Here is a 17721-nt window from a genome sequence, read left to right on the forward strand (position 1 = left end):
TAATTAAATCGAACCACGGCCTCAGAGCCGCCCTCCTTTCCCTCTGAGGAGCTGTGGCCGCCATGAGGCCTCACCCTCAGCTTCTTCTGCTCCGGGCCCAACACACCGCGGGGTCTCAGCACTCACAGCCGCACCCTCAGCCCCATCGCCATCTTTATAACCCGGTCTCCCATAGAACTGACAAATAAAAGCGGCTGAACTCAGCGTTCCCGCCCGCTCCGAGCCGTGAGGAAACACTGAGGCGACTGAAGGCGAGGCGCTATCTCCGGGCGGACAACGGCTACTCGCTCGCTGATTGGTTGTTTTCCAGCCGATGAAGGCGGGCTGATATGCCAGCGTAACTTCTCATTGGCTACACCTTTAGAGGACGAAAGCCAATAGAAGTAAAGCGAAGTCACCACGTGACCGGCGACCGGCGTCCGTTGAGCCGCGTGGAAAAGAAAGGCGGTCACGTGGCGCGGGGAGCTGTGAGGAGTACGGCGGCTTCTCATTGGTCAGTTGGGTGAGGAGCTGGCCAATCCCGCTGCGCGCGCGGGGCGGGGCGGGCGGTTGCTCCGCTCTGAGGTAACGGCGCCTCAGAACTGTTGGGGCGCTGCGAGGGGACGGACGGGCTGAGGTGGTCGGTGCTGTGTCAGCCGAGGTGTGCGGGTATTATGGAGGTGAGAGGCGGCCCGACGGGATGGGGAGCAGCTGAGGGGGCTGCGAGGCGGAGGGTTGAGCCGTTGGGTTGAGGGAATTGCTGTTTATAACGCCATGGAGGGAGCGGTTGAGGAGCTGCGGCCTCTGTGAGGAGAACATCGAATATCCCCTCAATTACCATTGGGGGTAATGGCTGTGTGTGCAGGTTGGGTGTCACAGCTGGTTGGGGCTCCGGGGGTCCTGATGGATGAGAGACTCAACATGAGCCAGCAGTGCGCTCTGGCAGCTCGGAAAGCAAATGAGATCCTGGGCTCCATCAGGAGGGGGGTGGTCAGCAGGGATAGGGAGGGGATTGTCCCTCTCTACTCGGCTCTTGTGAGGCCCCATCTGTTGTACTGTGTCCAGGTGTGGAGCCCTCAGTACAAAAAAGATATGGAGATTTTGGAAAGGGTCCAGAGGAGGGACAGGAAGATGATCAGGGGGCTGGAGCACCTCCCCTATGAGGACAGGCTGGGGGAGTTGGGTTTGTTCAGCCTAGAGAAGAGAAGGTTGCGGGGTGACCTCATTGCAGCCTTTCAGTACCTGAAGGGAACTTACTCCCAGGAGGGGAGTAAACTCTTGGAAAGGGCTGACAATAGCAGGACACGGGGAAATGGTTTTAAGTTAAAAGAGGGAAGATTTAGGTTGGATGTTAGGGGGGAAGTTCTTTACTAGGAGAGTGGTTAGGCCCTGGAACAGGCTGCCCAGGGAGGTTGTGGATGCCCCGTCCTTGGAGGTGTTCAAGGCCAGGTTGGACAGGGTCATGGGCAACCTGATCTATGGGGTCTCTATAGGGATCTATGGGGTTTATGGAGTCTCTATGGGGATCTATGGGGTCTCCTGGGCAACCTGATCTAGTAAAGGTGTATGTTTGGTGGCCCTGCTAGGCAGGGGGGTTGGAACTACATGATCCTTGAGGTCCCTTCCAACCCAGGTCATTCTGTGATTCTGTGTTTGTTGTTTTGAGGTGAAAAGCCATACAACTGCACCACCAAAGAGGAAAATGTGGCACAATTTGTGTATGAAACAGCCGTTTTTCACACTAATTTTCTGTGTGTGTGCTTGTAGTGTGTGTGTTTGAGGAAACCAGTATGAAGTGCTGTGTAACTGAGTGGGGAGATTGCTCCTGTGGGCCACATTGTCGCCCTATGGAGCTGAATGGCTGTTAGAGAGAAGTCAGTGCTGTTGAAGTTGAGTTCTTTCTGAGTTTAATAAGGATTTCATATGTGGAAAAGGAGAACTATGAGGAACTGAGGGAAATGGGGCTGTTTGGTCTGAAGAAAAGACTGAGGGGAAAATGTATTGCTCTCCACAGCTGCCTGAAGGGCTGCAGAGTGGTGGGGGTTGGGCTCTTGAGGGATCAGGAGGAGTTGGATCGTAGAATACAATCATAGGATCATCTGAATTGAAGGGGATAATTAAAGGGTGCCCAGAGCCTTCTCTTGTCTGGGTGACACAGCCCCTGTCCTCACAGGGAGATGTTCCATCCCTTGGTCTGGATGAGATACATGGAGGTGGTGTCAGGCTGAGCCAGGAGACGTGTAGGTTGGGTTGGACGTTGGGTTAGGTTGAGTGTTAGGAAGGTTTTCTTCATGGTGGGGTTGTTCCTGCACTGGAAGGGCTGCCCAGGGAGGAGGTGGAGCCCCCAGCCCTGGTGCTGTCTGGGATGTGCTGTAGCAATGGGGCTGGGTGGGTCAGGCAGGTGGTTGGGCTTAGTGCAAGTTGAAAGCTCTTTCCTACTAAAGTAACTGTAGGTGCTACAGTTGTGTATTAAATATTACACGAGTAATATCACTGCTTTATTTCTCAGCTGTGTTGTTGTTTTTTAGCTAGTCGATTTTATTTTAACTTTAATTCTGTTGTGTGCCTCAGCATTCTGAAAAGGGGAAGAAAAAACCTAAGTTCTTGCTTTGTTTTCATTTCCTTTTCCCACTGGGCAACTATATCCAGTAGATTGTGGGGTAAAGGGTGTTTCTTAGGGGGAAGAATCCGCAGGTAAGTTAATGTTAAATAAGTTACTTATACCAATAAGATATACAATTCTCATGTCTGTGTATAATTGTGTCCTTCTACCACTTTTTCCCCCTCATCTTTTGTAGCCTAAAGTGGTGTGCAGAGGAGGCAGCTGCTGCTGGAGCAGCACAGAGGCTGGCAGCAGGTTGGCAGATGTGTTCAGCAGTGTGATGGCAGAGTCCGGCTCACATGGCTGCTACAAACCACAGGTTCAGTTGGTTATAAATGAGATATGTATGTCTTTGTGAATGAACATCACAGCAGAAAGGGGGCTGACGGTAATGGAAGGAAGGAAAGAGTAGATGAGTCCACTTTGAGCTTCTCATATTTATCTGGAAGAATGACAGAAGATAAATGTTTACATAGAAAGCTGATAAATAGGTGAGAGAGAGCATGAGCAAATGTGGGGGGAATAGAAATTAGGACTTGAGCTGCAGTTGTGCTAAATTTAGCTGAATACATCAAGGAGGAGTTAACTGTTGGCACAGTGAAACATGGAAGTAATTAGGGCCAGCAGAGGGAAATGGGTTTAGAGTAAAGGGGGGTGTAGAGCAAGTGTAGTCATTGAAGTTATCTGCTCTGAGCAGACCTGGGAAAAGAGGAATGTGAAGAAATTAACAGTTGGAGATGCCTATGGGAAGAGTGAGAATAGTGAAAAATCAGGGGAAATAAAGAGACATGGCAGCAAAACCAAGAGGTTGTAACTGAGAGCTGAGTTTAAAATGAAAACACCCACAAAAAGATGTGAGGAGGGAGGGTAGGGATGGGGACTGGAGCACCTCCCCTGTGAAGACAGGCTGAGGGAGCTGGGCTTGTTCAGCCTGGAGAAAAGAAGGCTGTGGGGTGACCTCATTGCAGCCTTTCAGTACCTGAAGGAAACCTATATCCAGGAGGGGAGTAAACTCTTCGAAAGGGCCGGTAATACCAGGACAAGGGGAAATGATTTTAAGTTAAAAGAGGGAAGATTTAGGTTGGATGTTAGGGGGAAGTTCTTTACTAGGAGAGTAGTGAGGTCCTGGAACAGGCTGCCCAGGGAGGTTGTGGATGCCCCGTCCCTGGGGGTGTTCAAGGCCAGGTTGGACGGGGCCCTGGGCAACCTGATCTAGTAAATGTGGAAGTTTGGTGGCCCTGCCAGGCAGGGGGGTTGGAACTTCATGATCCTTGAGGTACCTTCCAACCCAGGTCATTCTATGATTCTAAGAGATTAGAATCTATTAAAGGAGTTTTTAAAGACTCAGTGTGGAGTGCTACATATTTGAGAGACGAAGGAAAGTGTGGTGATGAGGAAGATAGTGTTTCAGTGTTTTCTTCTTTTAGCATAAACATTTGTGGCAAAGTGAGTTAGAAATTACTATTTTCAGGAAAACTGAGGTGGAGGAGCCTGGTTTCCCAGCACGTGTTCCTGGGGCACAGAGGAGAGATATTGTCCAAATAAAGGGGTAAAGCAGCCAAGCAGGACTTGCTTAGTCTGACAGCAGCAAACGCTGTGATAGTGGCATACATTAAATCTTTTTCATTTTGCATTTCATAGTTGTAGCTTTTTGCAGAGGGTAGAAGTCTGAAATGAAAACCCTTTCCTTCAGGGATACAACCTGAGTAGTCAGCAAGAGAAGTTCCCTGAGGCTCTATGCCCAAAAGTACGTGGTGTGGTTGTTTCTGGTGAGCTGGTTGCTCCATGGGTAAAGTCATTCATAACCTTGCAGAACGAGGAAATGACAGTTTAATTTCAGTATTACAATGTATATTATTTCATACTGAAATCAATGTTTTTATTGCATATAAAATGCAGAATGAAGAAAACGTAGACCCACCTCAGACCTACAGTTCTTCCCTTTCAACACCAGAATTCTCTGCACCTGTGGACTCTTCCCTTTTGTACACGCCATGGTCTGTGTGTGGAGATGACAATAAGCAGCCTGTTGTTCCTCAGATGAATGTGAAGTCCAGGTAGTCAGTTTTGACTGGTTGATCATTCGTGTTGAAGGATTAGGTGATTTGTTTGTTTAACTTAATGATCTGTTTGAAATGAACTAACCAGGATGTAATTTGTTTCCAGAATTCAAACTGAAAGGAATGACTATGGCAGTGAAGCAGATTTGTATGAGCTCGTGTCTAGCATCTTGGAAGAACAGGATAAATCACAGCCATATTGTGCTGAGGGGTGAGTGTGCTGTTATGCAAGCACTGTCATTCTTATTGCTGACAAAAACTGCCCTCACTTGAGCTCAGTCTGTGTTCTCTTATTTACCTTTGTATCTAGTGTTAGCAAGCCCTCCTCCTCTGCAGTTTCCTTTCCTCCCCCTTAATCTGATCATGTTATACTTGTGACAGTACCTTGGTAGCTTTTGTTTTTTTGGTATTTACAGAACTTTTTCTACTGGAAGTTCTTAAATCCATAAGCAGCCTGGAAGGGCCATATTCAAGTAGGTCTCCTTCAGTTTAGGCCTTGGCCTAACTTTTGATCATGATTGAGTTCAGACTCCAAGTTGTAAGATGTACTTACTCATTCTTTTGCTTTAGATAGTTTAGATCTGACAGTGCTGAAAACAGGAATCCAATCTGGACTGCAGTGCATTCCAGCTACAGTTCCACTTTTTCACTTGGTCTGTTAACATAGTAATTGTTCTACTGTTAATCCATGGTAATTAGAAGGAAAGAATGTGCCTGTTTTTAGTGAGTTGATTTAATAAATGCAGGAAGCAGTGCAAGCCAGAGTATAATGCAGGTGATTCTGAAGCAATAAAAAACGTGATGCACAGATGCATTTTGTGCTTAGAATGGCTGTGAAGGGTTATGGGGAATTTAAGACATGATGGTCTTAACCACCTGCTCTATCATGAATATGGAGATGATGGTGAATCCCTTGGTAGGACTGAGTGAACATCATTTGGAATGTACACGTCACCTGCAGCTTAAAGGCACTGTATGTGTATCAGTTGGTTTAGGCAAACCAGAATCAGCTTTCTAGCCAAGTTATAGGAAGATAACAGAGATAGGAAGATGAACAGGTGACTATCGTAGGTAATGTTCAGAGTAAGTGATTCTTTCCACAGTGAAGAGAAGTGGTTGGTGGTGAACTGGGCTTTAAAACTTCTTTCCCCATTTGGGAATAGGAGAAGAGCACTGCAGGCAGAATCTAACTGTGTACTTCTTGTTTTTGTCAAGGAGTTGCTCTTCCAACTTAAAGTCGGTGTGGCCCATAAATGCTACGAGAATTGCAGACCACCACAACCTGCTGTCAGAAACTAAAAGACCAGCTGCTGCAGCTGTTTCCCAGCAGAGTTTTTATAGCAGTGAATCAACATCTGCTGCTGAAAAACAGTACTTGCAGAATGCTAATCTTGCACCACAGCAAAAAGTAGAGGAATGTTATCACGGATTTCCTGCTACAGACCTTGAGGAGCAATGTTTGTGCACTTCTAGGAATGATCATGCCAACTGTTGCAACATGCAGGCTAATGAGAATATTAAGACGACACCTATGTGCCAGAACTATCCATGTGTGAAAAACACCTTTTCTCCAACTGGTTATTTAGAAGTAATCAAAGACTCAGGAGCCGATGCTTACTCCTACAGAAGAGAGAATGCGTGTCCCAAAGGAGCAGATGCACAGCTACACCAAAAGCAGGCAGAAACACTCCCGCAGTTTCACGGTTGCAATGAAAATGCTGATTATGGTAGATACTCTGAATATTCTCATTTTACCAAAGCAAAGCCTACCAAGAGCATCAATTGTAACTTCCAAGAAAGTAAAAAATTAGTAAGCGAAATGACTGAGGCATCATCTCTGGATGTAGAACCCTATACTAAATTGTTTCAATTCAAATCAGGTACTCAGAGAAAAATAGAAGCCATTCCAGATCAGCAAAACTTTACATTCACCAAGGCTGCAGGACTCCTATCAGAAAAGCAGTTTGCAAATGAGCCTCCATTTTGCAGTGATCTGGGGCAAAAATTTGAATATGGACTAAATTCTCTTCCAGTTTGTCCAGGGAATAGTGACTGTGCAAATGGTGTGGATAAGCCACAGTTTTCCAAGTCTGATCTTCAGAATCCTGAATACTGTAAACCACTGCCATTGTTACCAAACTCAGCAGCTTTGTCAGCAGGTGCCAGTATGAGGCAGGCTTGGATGAACTTCCAAACTAAACCCACTGTCCCATCTCATAGTCCAAGTGTGGTGAAGCTGAATAATCATTTATCTACTTTGCAAAAAAATTCCAGTATTTCTAATGATTTCTTACCGTTATCATCCTCAAATATCCCTTTAAATGGTAATTTATCTCACAAGAACTGTCAAGATAATTCTTTGTTTTTTTCAAGTCTTGATTTTGGTTATAATACTTCAGAACGAGCTCAGCCGTCTGCCCTTATAGAAGCACTGGCTAAGACTGGAGAAGAAAATCTCATTGAGTTTTTAAGTGACAAGAAATTAATGCAACCAGATAGAGGCTGCTCAGCTCAGCAGTTTGGGACCATTGAAAATCTGAACAAGCAGTGTTTCCAGTTGAAGCCACAGAGCGGGCACTATGATCTAGAAGGACAAAAACACACAGACGGGTTGTTGCAGAACACGTACCAAGATTCAGTGGAGTCTCAGGGTCAGCTCAATCTCAGGCAAGGAAATAGAGGCAATAATGCTGCCAATCACACTACTCATGTACAGGCATCAAGCTTCGCCAATAGCTGTGTGATGGGTGACTGGAAGCATAATGCTCAACTCGGTTCAGGTGCAGTCTCCTCCAGATCAGCTCGTCCATTTGGCCGTCTGGTTGTCCCTCTGATGGAGTCCTACAACATGTTCTCCGGTGACAGCTTAAATTGCTTCTATCCTTATGTTAATGATATGATAAGTGATGTACCAGCACTGGGATATCAAAAGCAAGCTAAAACACACAGTGGGTCTGCCAGGGAGCTCCGTGTTAAACTAGAAGAGTGTTATGAGCAGTGCCGAGCTTTGGAGAAAGAAAGAAAGGAGGTAAAAAATATATATTAATATTCTGTGTCATTGATCTGAGCACACTCAAATGTGAGACCAGATTGAGAACATGGGTAATTCTCCTAGTCAGAGTTGGAAATAATGGGACTTGGGAGAGAAGTCTGTGCTTCCCCATGTATTTGAGATTGAAAACAGAAGTTCTGTAGGTTGATAGCCTGATTTGGAGCATAGTGAATGTTGTGCTTACACCAAAATTCAGAGATGTTTTCAGCCTCTGCAGTGGGGCCTGAGAAAGGCATGTTGTGTGGCTAAAAAACCATAATTACAGTGCAGCACAAGGAGCAGTGTATCTGGAAGCTTTCAAAGCAAATCCATTAATTATATTTTGAATTAGGACTAAACTTGTGTCCCATGAAGAATTAACATAATGCCCTCTACTCTAGTTCTCTCAAAGGGTTCTCCTTTTCACCTCCAGTTTGCCTGAAGTTTAAAGCCTAATATGTATTGTAAGAGGCTCTTTTATTTTTTTGCTCCCAGAAACAAGCTGAAGAAATATAATAATATTAAAACATGTAAAGGAAAAAGCTTCAGACGACCTGCATGAGGCAGTTTCCACGTTTAAACCAATTGCCTATTTTGTTAATTAGCATAAGTGCTTCAGGTTTGCATTGTGATGTGTAAAATCTGCCTTCATTTCAGCAGTTTAGGTGGCATGGAGATTCAGAAATGTTCTGGAACCATCATTTTGTGTGAAGGAACCTTGATCAAAGGTTACCGGTGGACAGTAGCGGCTGGCCCTTTGCTTGTTGTCTTTGTGGAAGCTGCTGTGGAGGTCCAGTAGAAGAAATTTAATAGAGATGTAACTAATTTTTGTCAGAGCATTTCCTGACAAAAGCTTTTGAATGGAATGATTAGAGGAAGGCAGGGATTGACTTAAGAAGGGGATGTTGATGTCTGTATGTAGATGTTAAAGACAAAAGAGGACGAGTTGAGATGTAGGTGGGAACTGAAGAAAATCACATTATCTTGTGATAATTACTCTACTTGAAGTGCTTTGTGTGAACTGGTTGTTCATTTGAAATAGGTGATTTTTGTACCAAATGGTTAAATCCCAAGTTGATTAATCCACATTATCTACTTAGAAAACCCAAAGCCCTAAGGGGGAAAAAATGTATATCTTAAACTTCATACTCCTGTAATAAAGCACACCTCACAACTTCTGTTCTGAAGGAGATGTTCTTTCATTTTCCTGCAGGCTGAATCAGCTCTTGCTAAGAGTTACCCAGGGAAAAGCATTTCCAGCAATAATAACGCTCCAGTTCCAAGGCTGACATCAAACTCATCAAGAGTTGATCGCTTAATTGTGGATCAGCTGCGTGAACAAGCCAGAGTGAGTTGTAAAAAGATTGTAAAAACCTGTTGAATTTATTACATAAGAGTACAGTAGAAGATGTATAAGTTTGCCAGAGCAGCTTTTGTCCAGGTAGTTTTGTTCTTCAAGGCTATGCAGGAAATATTTTAGCAGTCCCTGCTGGAATCTTTACAGCTCCAGGTTCACCCCAGCTCTTATCCAGGAGCCCTGCGTATCTCAGGCTCATATTTACATGTGTATGTGCCAGGACAATGTGTTTTCTAGTACAGAGGTGTGCATGCCATGCTAGAAACTAGCCATGTAGCCAAACTGCTCACACAGCTCTAAAGTATCTCTGCATTCTGAGCTGTTCTGTGCTGAGCACTTCTTGTGTTGCTGCTCAGCGGAGAAAAGTTCAATACAGCTTTGTGCACGCTGTATTAGAGGAGGTACTTGTGGGGAAAAAAGAAACAAACATATATATTAATGTTTTTAAGACATTGTGGTGCATATTTGCATAACAGTTGTATTTGTTAGTGAGGAATGTGTATTTTGTGCAACTTCAGCTTGAATGTCTGTATTGTTAATTTGCTTTTTAAGCCAAACAGCCACAGCCTGTGAGACTTGTGCCTTCTGAGCTGTGTGTGACTCTGTGGCCAAACGATGGTGCCAGTGTGCACTATTATGCTGCTTTGCAAGGCAGCAGCTTGTGCAGAATACTGCAAGGGAGACCAGAGGAGGAAGGTGAATGCCAGCAGGGGCTGATCTGTGCCGCCACAGATGGTGGTGGTTGGTGGGCTTTCGTCTGGGTCTGGGAGGCCAAAGCCAGGCTGCCTGTGCTGCAGAAGGAAGAGAGATGCGGGCTGAATAACAGAGCTGCTGGAGCCTGTCCCTGCAGGAGGATGAAAGGCAGTGGTTGCTGTGCTAGAAGATGCTGGTTCTTGGAGGAACCGATGCTGCAGACAGAGCCCAGCTCTCAAGGCAGCAGTGTTAAGGCTCAGTCTTTCTTACCAGTCTCGTACAGGTGAAATAAACCATGGAGCCATGTTGGCTTACTGTCTGCTGGGATCAGTCTTCTGCGGCTGCCTGCTTTTATTCCTACAGCTGAGCAGAGAGTATAGTTGAAAATCTATCAATAGGCTGAAGTCTTAGTGTACCATTTTCCAATCACTGTTTCATGAAAGAAGAGTGTAAGGGAATTACCTCTTCCCTTTGAGATAGCATGCCTGTCCTCATCTTTAAGACTGCGCTTAAATGAGGACTTAATCTTGCCTAGCTATTTGAGGAACCAAACTTCAGAATAAAGAACCTCAAATGCCTATTGGACAACAACTGAAAGGTAGTTTCAAGGATGCTCAAAAGCACAGTAGGCAGTTGAACCTGGATTGTAGCATCAAAAAGCACAGTGACAGCCAAGGAGAAAAACTAGTACAAAGGCTCAAGTGAAAGCTGAACTAGCTGGATGTGGGATTAGCTCTTGGTAGTGCAGAGTATCTGGTTAAAACCCTCTTGGTGCTTGCAGACATTTTTTCATTTCTCATTTGAGACTCCAATTTACAGTTGCTTTTATTTCCAGAACAAAATGTAGCTGAAGAAGAGACAGTAGCTTCCTTCACTGTGCCAGTCAGTAGCTACTAAAAGCTCTTAAGCTGAGATCTACCCTGTACAGACTCTCATCTCCTTTGTAACTGGAGAATGCCACTGTGGAATGTGCTGAGGCTGGATGTTCAGTCTCACCTGTTATTTTCTTAAGTAAAACAGAATAGTCCCTGCTGGACAGGCATCACTGTATGATAAGCAGTCATTAAAGCTGACCTGAGACTTCAGTCTTTATGCACTGGTATGTTCTCCCCCTGGACTGTAGGGGAAGCTGCTGGCCTCCTGCTGTTCCCACTGAGGGGTCTGAGTGACAGAGCAAGCCCTGTGGCAGGCAAGGGAGGAGGTGGGAAGTTGAACATTTGAGCCTTTAGTGGTTCTCCTTGGTTCTAGGACAGCCCAGCTTTGATGGCTCTTATGGATTCTGATTTTACATACCAGTTGGTTCTTCCAGGCTTATTATTAAGAATGCAGGCATTTGACATACTGCAGTGGGTCCCATTAGGTGTGGTCATGGTACCCGATCTTGGAGAGCCTAACTCCTTCTGTGGGTCTGGATGTCACTGTAGCACCCAATTTAATACAAAAATGGCCTTCAAGGATTATCAAGTCCAACCATCAACAACTCTTAAGATGTGAAATGACTGTCAGGTTCATCTTACTTTGCTTTACTTGCTTACATAATCCTGCTCTGCTGTTCCTTAAAATTTGTCCTTCAAAAGCCATGCTAGTGATTTCCAAACAATGTTAGCAACTTTTGTTTCCTCTCCCAGTGAGTGATTCCTCAGTTGTTTATGTGAAACTCACCCTGCTTCCTTCAATTTATTATCATTTTTTTACTTTATAAATGTAGATAGTCACTTTTTGAGTTTACTGATTGCTGCTGCCACAGAAACTTGCGTAATTTATTAACGCCTGCAGTTTTTTTCCAGGCTTCCACAAGACGTAAGAGGAGGCAGGACTATCCTGTCAATAGGAGCTTGCTCTTCCTGAATGCTCTCTGCAAAGCCCAGTGTTGAGGAGCAGGCTGCCCTGCTCTGCTGCTGTGTGTGCCATAACAACTGTCTTGGCCAACATTCTGCTCTGAGGAGACTTGAGGCGGGTTGGACAAATTGTCCTGCCTCACATCTTTTGTTTCCCAGCCTGCTGATAGATAAACTGAGCATTTTTCCCTTTTGGGAAAGCTTCCAGTCCTTCTGTTGTAAGGAAGCATTAAGAACTTGGCTTTGCACTGTGCTTGCAGCCCCTGTTTGTTTGTCTGTTTTTTAACTTATTAATCACCAGGTTTCTTTATAGGACACCAGGAGCAGCCATTGTCCAGTAAACATTACAATTCTATATCTGCAAACAAGGAGCCAGGTTCACCAGAGTCCTGTGAGCCACAGCTGAGGAATCACTCACTGAAGGGAAACTCTTAGCAATGTAACTGTTGTGAGATAAACAAGACAGCAGAAACACAGATTTTCATTTGTCTGAAGAAAGCAGTGATTTTTGAGTGCCTGTGCTGAATATCTATCCTGAAAGTCAGCCTATGGGTGTGGCTACAGCAGCTTTTTGCCAATCTAAGCTGCTCTCACACACTGATGTTGGCTTTGCACTGGCACGAGGAAATCATCTGGGTGAAAACTGGGCAACTTCGGTGGGATTCATTCTCACGCAGGTGGTTGCAGCAGTGCTGATGGAATGTAAGCCAAGTGATCTTGGTTTAGAATATTGTCAGGGAAACCAGCTCCTGTGATGGAGCTGTCCTAGAGTTGTAATACCCATTATTAACAGGTAAGCTGGGTGTCCTGATGTTGTTATTGTGCATTTTGCTATTCTATACGTGCTCAGGTATTTTACAGCTTTGTTTTTGGAGAAGAAAGAATTCCAGGTAAGAATTTTAACTACTTTACCAATAACTTCATGAACAGTTCTGAAAAGAAAATAATGGTTATAGTTAATCCTTTCTTCCTAATCTTGTTTTTCATGGAAGCATGGATGAGTACAGCTTGAATTGTTGTTAATATGTGAACTGTCCATTAGGTTGTGACATTACTGGGAAAAATGGAGCGCCTTCGCAGTTCTCCCCTTCATGTCAACATTTCTACTGCCCTGGACAAATATCTGGAGGTAATTCGTGCCGTGCAGACGCGTAGAAAATATGAGATTGTAAATGCTTCCCATCAACAGAAGCAAGGAGCTCCCAGATGCCAAGATGACAGAGGTATTACTGTGCTGACATACTTCAGTGAAGTAACTGAAATTCTACATGTATTGCAAGTCTGTGTTAAAACATCTGAAAGTGTTGATGCTACAGCTTTATTTTGTTTTACAACAAGTTATAACCATAAGTTATTTTTCAGCTCTGAGAGAAGCAGACCATCTGTTCTAGGTGATAAGTTAAATCAGTTTTGATAGCATTAGTTCAATTGATTATATAATGCAGCTTGTCATTGGAGATGAGCTTAAGCTGTTGACTCATTCTCTCTGTCCCTTGTAATACTTTAACCATCACCTCTGTAGCTCTGTCTCTATTTCTACATTTAACTTCCATAGTATCTTAATGTTGAACCTGTGAAGAGGGACCAACGTGTCCTTGAGTTATGAATGCACTTTTTTTAAAGCATTTCTATTGAAGACTGACAAAAAAAAAAAAAAAAAAGTGGGCAGTGTTTTGGATGGATATGTAAAGATGTACCATTCAGAATGGTTTTATTCTTAATGGTATCCAAAATATGCACAACATTCAGCTTAATCGCTCAGTAGTGCACAGGCAGAATGGCAGGTTCTTTCCTCTCTTTGTTCCTCAGATGTGAGTTAGAATAAAGCCCCGCCACCTGTGATGCTCTGTTCCATGGCTTTGTATTGCAAGCTTTGTTACAATTCTGACACTGCTCTGTTCATTTCCTGCCTCTCTTCCCAAAACTCAGTGAGATGGATTATTTTCTGCCTTTTGAGATTCCCATCATGCAGTTCTCAAGATTACTTCAAAAGATACACTCTAGCAATTTTCCTTTTCACTTCTTCAGTCCTTCTTGTTTCTCTTTATCTTGAAGGTCATGTGACGTTTTTGGTCTTTAAGCCCATGAAAATAATTGGCATTGGCTTTAGTGCTACACCTTAACCAGATCAGTGAGCTCTTTGGAGCTGAGTAGACAAGAAAACAACTAGCTGTCTTTGAGACCTGTTCACTGGCCCAGCTTCTTTAGGAAGAGAGGGAAGTGGCCTTGCACAGTGGGATCTGATAATTGAACCAGATGGGCTGTGCTTTCTACATCTGCTTCTCCTCTGCCATGCTGGCTGGCTGTGAGATGTGTCAGCCTGTTGTAGCAGCTCGTGAGACATTCCAGTGTTAGAATACTCAACCTAGGAACTACCTTTGCTGTGTGTATGGGAGAGCTTTGAGGAAAACATTGCAAACTGTGTAATTCCTCTCTTTGCCAGAGCTTTCTTGTTAGTGTGTGAGTTTTGTTCTGTTTGAGGAAGGGTCTCCCTCCGCTCTACCTTGTTCCCATTGCACCTTTATATTCCGCCTCATACAACATTGCCCATCTTGCAAAGCAGAATCTGACCATTGTGTCCTGTGTTCTAGGAGGTCTGACTTCAACAAAACTGTTACTTGAGCCATGGCCTCCTTCTCCCAGCTGCCTCCCTTTATTTTGGACACAGATATACTTTGTTGGGTAGCAGGTAGATCTGAGCTGCCCAATTTTTGCTATATTGATGTGCAACATGTCTGGAAAATTCTGATACCACACGTAAGAGTTGCAGAACTGTACATGAAATCTGGCAGTTGTTTGTAAATGGTTTTGACCAGCTAATGAATGCAGTTCTGCCAGAAATTGGGATGATGGCAAGAAGGTTTTTCCTGACTCTGCCACCTAGAACAATGATCAGGCCTTCCAGTGCAGTGCATCATTTGGAGCCATTTGTAACCATAACTCTGTTGCCTTAGATTCAATGTTCAAGATCTCTCAGAGTAATCTAGATGTTACAGATGATCTTTTGAGGACAGAAAATTATTCTTATAATAATAATTTATTCTTATTCTGGTGAGATTTTCCCTTCTTACCTGGTTGTGACCCAATTACCAGCTGTATCTTTCTGCTTTGAGATGTGCATTTCTGTGAGCGTCACTTGATTCTTAGCTTCTTCAGCCATTGTATGAGAGCCAGAGGAACTGGTGAAGGGGGAAATGATGAGGGGATGAAGTTAGGACTTGAAATCCTGTCCTTCCCTGAGGTTCCCCTCATATCTCTTGGAGCAGAATGCTTTCACCTAGAACAGTGAAGCCAAGGCTGCTGGTTGAAGGTAGGTGACAGCTTTGGGCAGTAAAAGGAAACTGCAGTTGTGCTTACTGAGCTTGAGTGCTTAGGGAAGTAGGTCTTAAGTCAGTGTCTTCCACTCCTTCGAGACCCCATGGTCTTGAAGTCTTGGTCTTGGCAGGGGAAGCAAAGCAAGTAAACATGCCCTTTCTGTGCAGTCCAACACGCAATGTGGAGTTAACCCAGAATAAAACAAAGTTCTGACTGAAAATTCTGGTGCCTAGGAGAGAGTATTAAATGTTTCCTCACAGGCTGGGATTGAAATCCAGTAATTACCTACACATTTAATGATTGTTGTAAGCACTGAGCTGTTGAATCAGTGTACCAGTGTACCACCTCTGCTTCTCTTTACTTGGAAATGGTGGGTTTTGTCACAGTTTTGCAGAACGTTGCCTGTATGCTCCAATAAAATGTGCTAAACTAACTACTCCTTCACCTGTTTTGCCAGAATAGATTCTTAGGCAAGATGGGCAGAGGATCCATTTTGTAGATCTGAAGGGCTCGCTGTGAACATTGAACAGTGAGCTCAGGGATGGAGTGTGTCCATAGAATATTTTCCAGCACAGAGGTGACTGTAAGGCTTTAGTTGCTCCTGGCAGTCAATGAGAGCTAAGTAGGAGTTTTAACAAAACAAGTACCTCCTTTCCACATACCCACCTCCTTGTATTAGGGCCTAAAAACACTGCTTTCTCAGATGGAACTTTTACAACCTTCTAAAGAAAGAGACAAAATCAGACTCAGAAGGGTCTAAAAGATACTGCTTTTTTATCAGCAGCACAGTGATTAACTGCGTAGTAATGATTAAAGCTCCTTTCTCCCTTGCAGATGTTTTAGCTCTCGCGCTGGCAGTTAATGAGATGAGCACAGCGACACGTCACGTGCGTACGAGTCTGTGGTGTGCGCTGCAGGTGACCCTGCCAAAACTTGCAGCTGGGCAGCTGCTCACAGCAAAAACTCTTCGGGAGAGGATACGGCCTGAAGAAAAGCGTACCAAAACCTGAACAGCCGCGGCAGCCTGGATCAGATGGCAGATACCACGTGCGAAAGAAAAGGTTGCAGTGTGCGTGTATGAAGAGGTGATGATGTTAATTCTTTCTAATTATTTGTAAAGTTGAAACTACTGATACTCGTATTCGAAGCTGTATCCCAAGAAGTTGAATTTTTCATAAGGGGGCTCTCAGTTTCTACTTAAACTGCTGAAATTACAGGCAGGACCATAGTATTGTGAAGCCTAACCGATGAATAAGTGGTAAGATTACTACTTAACAATGAACACCCAAGACATTATTTGACGTCTGCAGGTGAGCCTTGGTGTAGAATTCTTCTGTTAAGTTTGTTTGGTTTTGCTTTAGAAAAGGGGTTTTAAAATAACGAGTCTTAAAGACTGTAGTCTAATGTGGTGTCCAGGTGGTATCAGACAAGATTGTGACATAAAAGTGTTTTCTTTATCAAACCAGTACCTGTAGACAGGAGGAAGAATGCTAAAAGTACTCAACGTTCATGTAAAATTAAATATTTAAAATATTAGTATTTATGAATTTGAGATTTTAGAATCCACGTTTGTGAAAGGAAATGCACCAGATTCTGCTAAATTAAATGATGATAAAATTGCTCTTGCAATTTAGTAAATGTATTCAAATCATTTGGGCGTGCCCTCAGGAAAAGAAAGAACCTGTTTTAAAGTACTTAAACCTAATCAAAATGTGACATGCACACGGTGTTAACCTCTAAAAAAAGCTGTACAGCAGCTGAAATAATGACTGTTGTTTTTAATGCCTTCACTTGAAAACTTAGAATGGAGGGTAGGCATCACAATGTTCTGAAACTCGTGTTTTTTTTAAAGTTACTCTTTCACTGTTTTGGTTTGTGATTTGGTTGTCCTATTTTAGATACATTGGTTTGCATCTGTATTTTTGACAGCTCTTGGAATTTGGTGCTTATCTGCACATCTTATCTCAATCTCTGTACTGAGTATAAATAACTTATTCACTGATAGGAAGCGTTGGTATTATGTGACTTAGGAGATAAGGGGTTTTAACACTTCCAGCATCGCGTTTATAACGTGTGGATTAAGTTTATTCAGTTTTCCTTGCCAAGATGCACTGATGTTTGAAACACAGTCTGTGTTCTTCCTACTTGTGGAAATCCTGCTATGTACAAGGTATAATCACACCACATAAATTGTCATTGGGGATTATGAGAGAAACACTGAATGAGAATGCGGGAGAAAGTAACCACTTTGATCACTGGTATGGCCAGAAGTACTGCCAGCGTGAATTTATGGGGGCAGGAGGACAAAGCACATTTCATACCACAAGTCATCGCATTAAGATTTGTTAACTAGGATGTGTTGGTGTTAAAAACAAATGGAATTTAGTCTGTCTGGTAAGAAATAAATTAGCTTTCGTTGGAGAAAATTTGTTCTGTTTTTCTTCATGTCTCAGTTCCTAAAGCATTCTCCAGTAATGAGAACTCATTTTCAGTTACTTACTGAAATATTAGGTACAAAGCAGTGGTATACAGATATTAATTCAGGAAATAGCTGTAACTTTAGACTATGGCAAAATTGATTCAGTGCAGTGAATCAAAAATATATCTTCTTAGTTAAAAGCTCTGTACTGTCACAGAGAGCTCATGATTTCAGTACCCGCAGTAGAAATCTTAGGAGCGTGCCTGGAGTCTCTCTTGGTCTCAATGCCAGGACAAGGAGAGAGAAGTAACATTTGCTATCAGGCACTTCCTACCAGAGACCCATGGGTCTGTGCTCCTGAAAGTTATCTGCCATCAGTGCTCAGCTCTCTGCATCAACAGCAGGATTTATGAGCATTCGCTAACAG

At 43.6% G+C, this 17721-nt stretch overlaps 1 protein-coding gene across 1 annotated transcript; it reads left to right on the forward strand.

Annotated features, from left to right (window-relative positions):
• Positions 1-531: 531 nt before the first annotated feature.
• Positions 532-17301, forward strand: MEIOC (meiosis specific with coiled-coil domain). Its single transcript, XM_015885477.3, has 8 exons — positions 532-659; positions 2778-2900; positions 4481-4638; positions 4748-4852; positions 5857-7669; positions 8886-9020; positions 12603-12783; positions 15710-17301. Exons 1-8 carry the CDS (start codon positions 654-656, stop codon positions 15883-15885), a joined length of 2697 nt encoding a protein of 898 aa, XP_015740963.1. The 5' UTR covers positions 532-653; the 3' UTR covers positions 15886-17301.
• Positions 17302-17721: the final 420 nt, after the last annotated feature.

Source organism: Coturnix japonica, chromosome 24 (genome assembly GCF_054131305.1).
Source record: "Coturnix japonica strain WE chromosome 24, WE-NBRP24, whole genome shotgun sequence".
In the NCBI taxonomy this organism is placed as follows: Eukaryota; Metazoa; Chordata; class Aves; order Galliformes; family Phasianidae; genus Coturnix; species Coturnix japonica.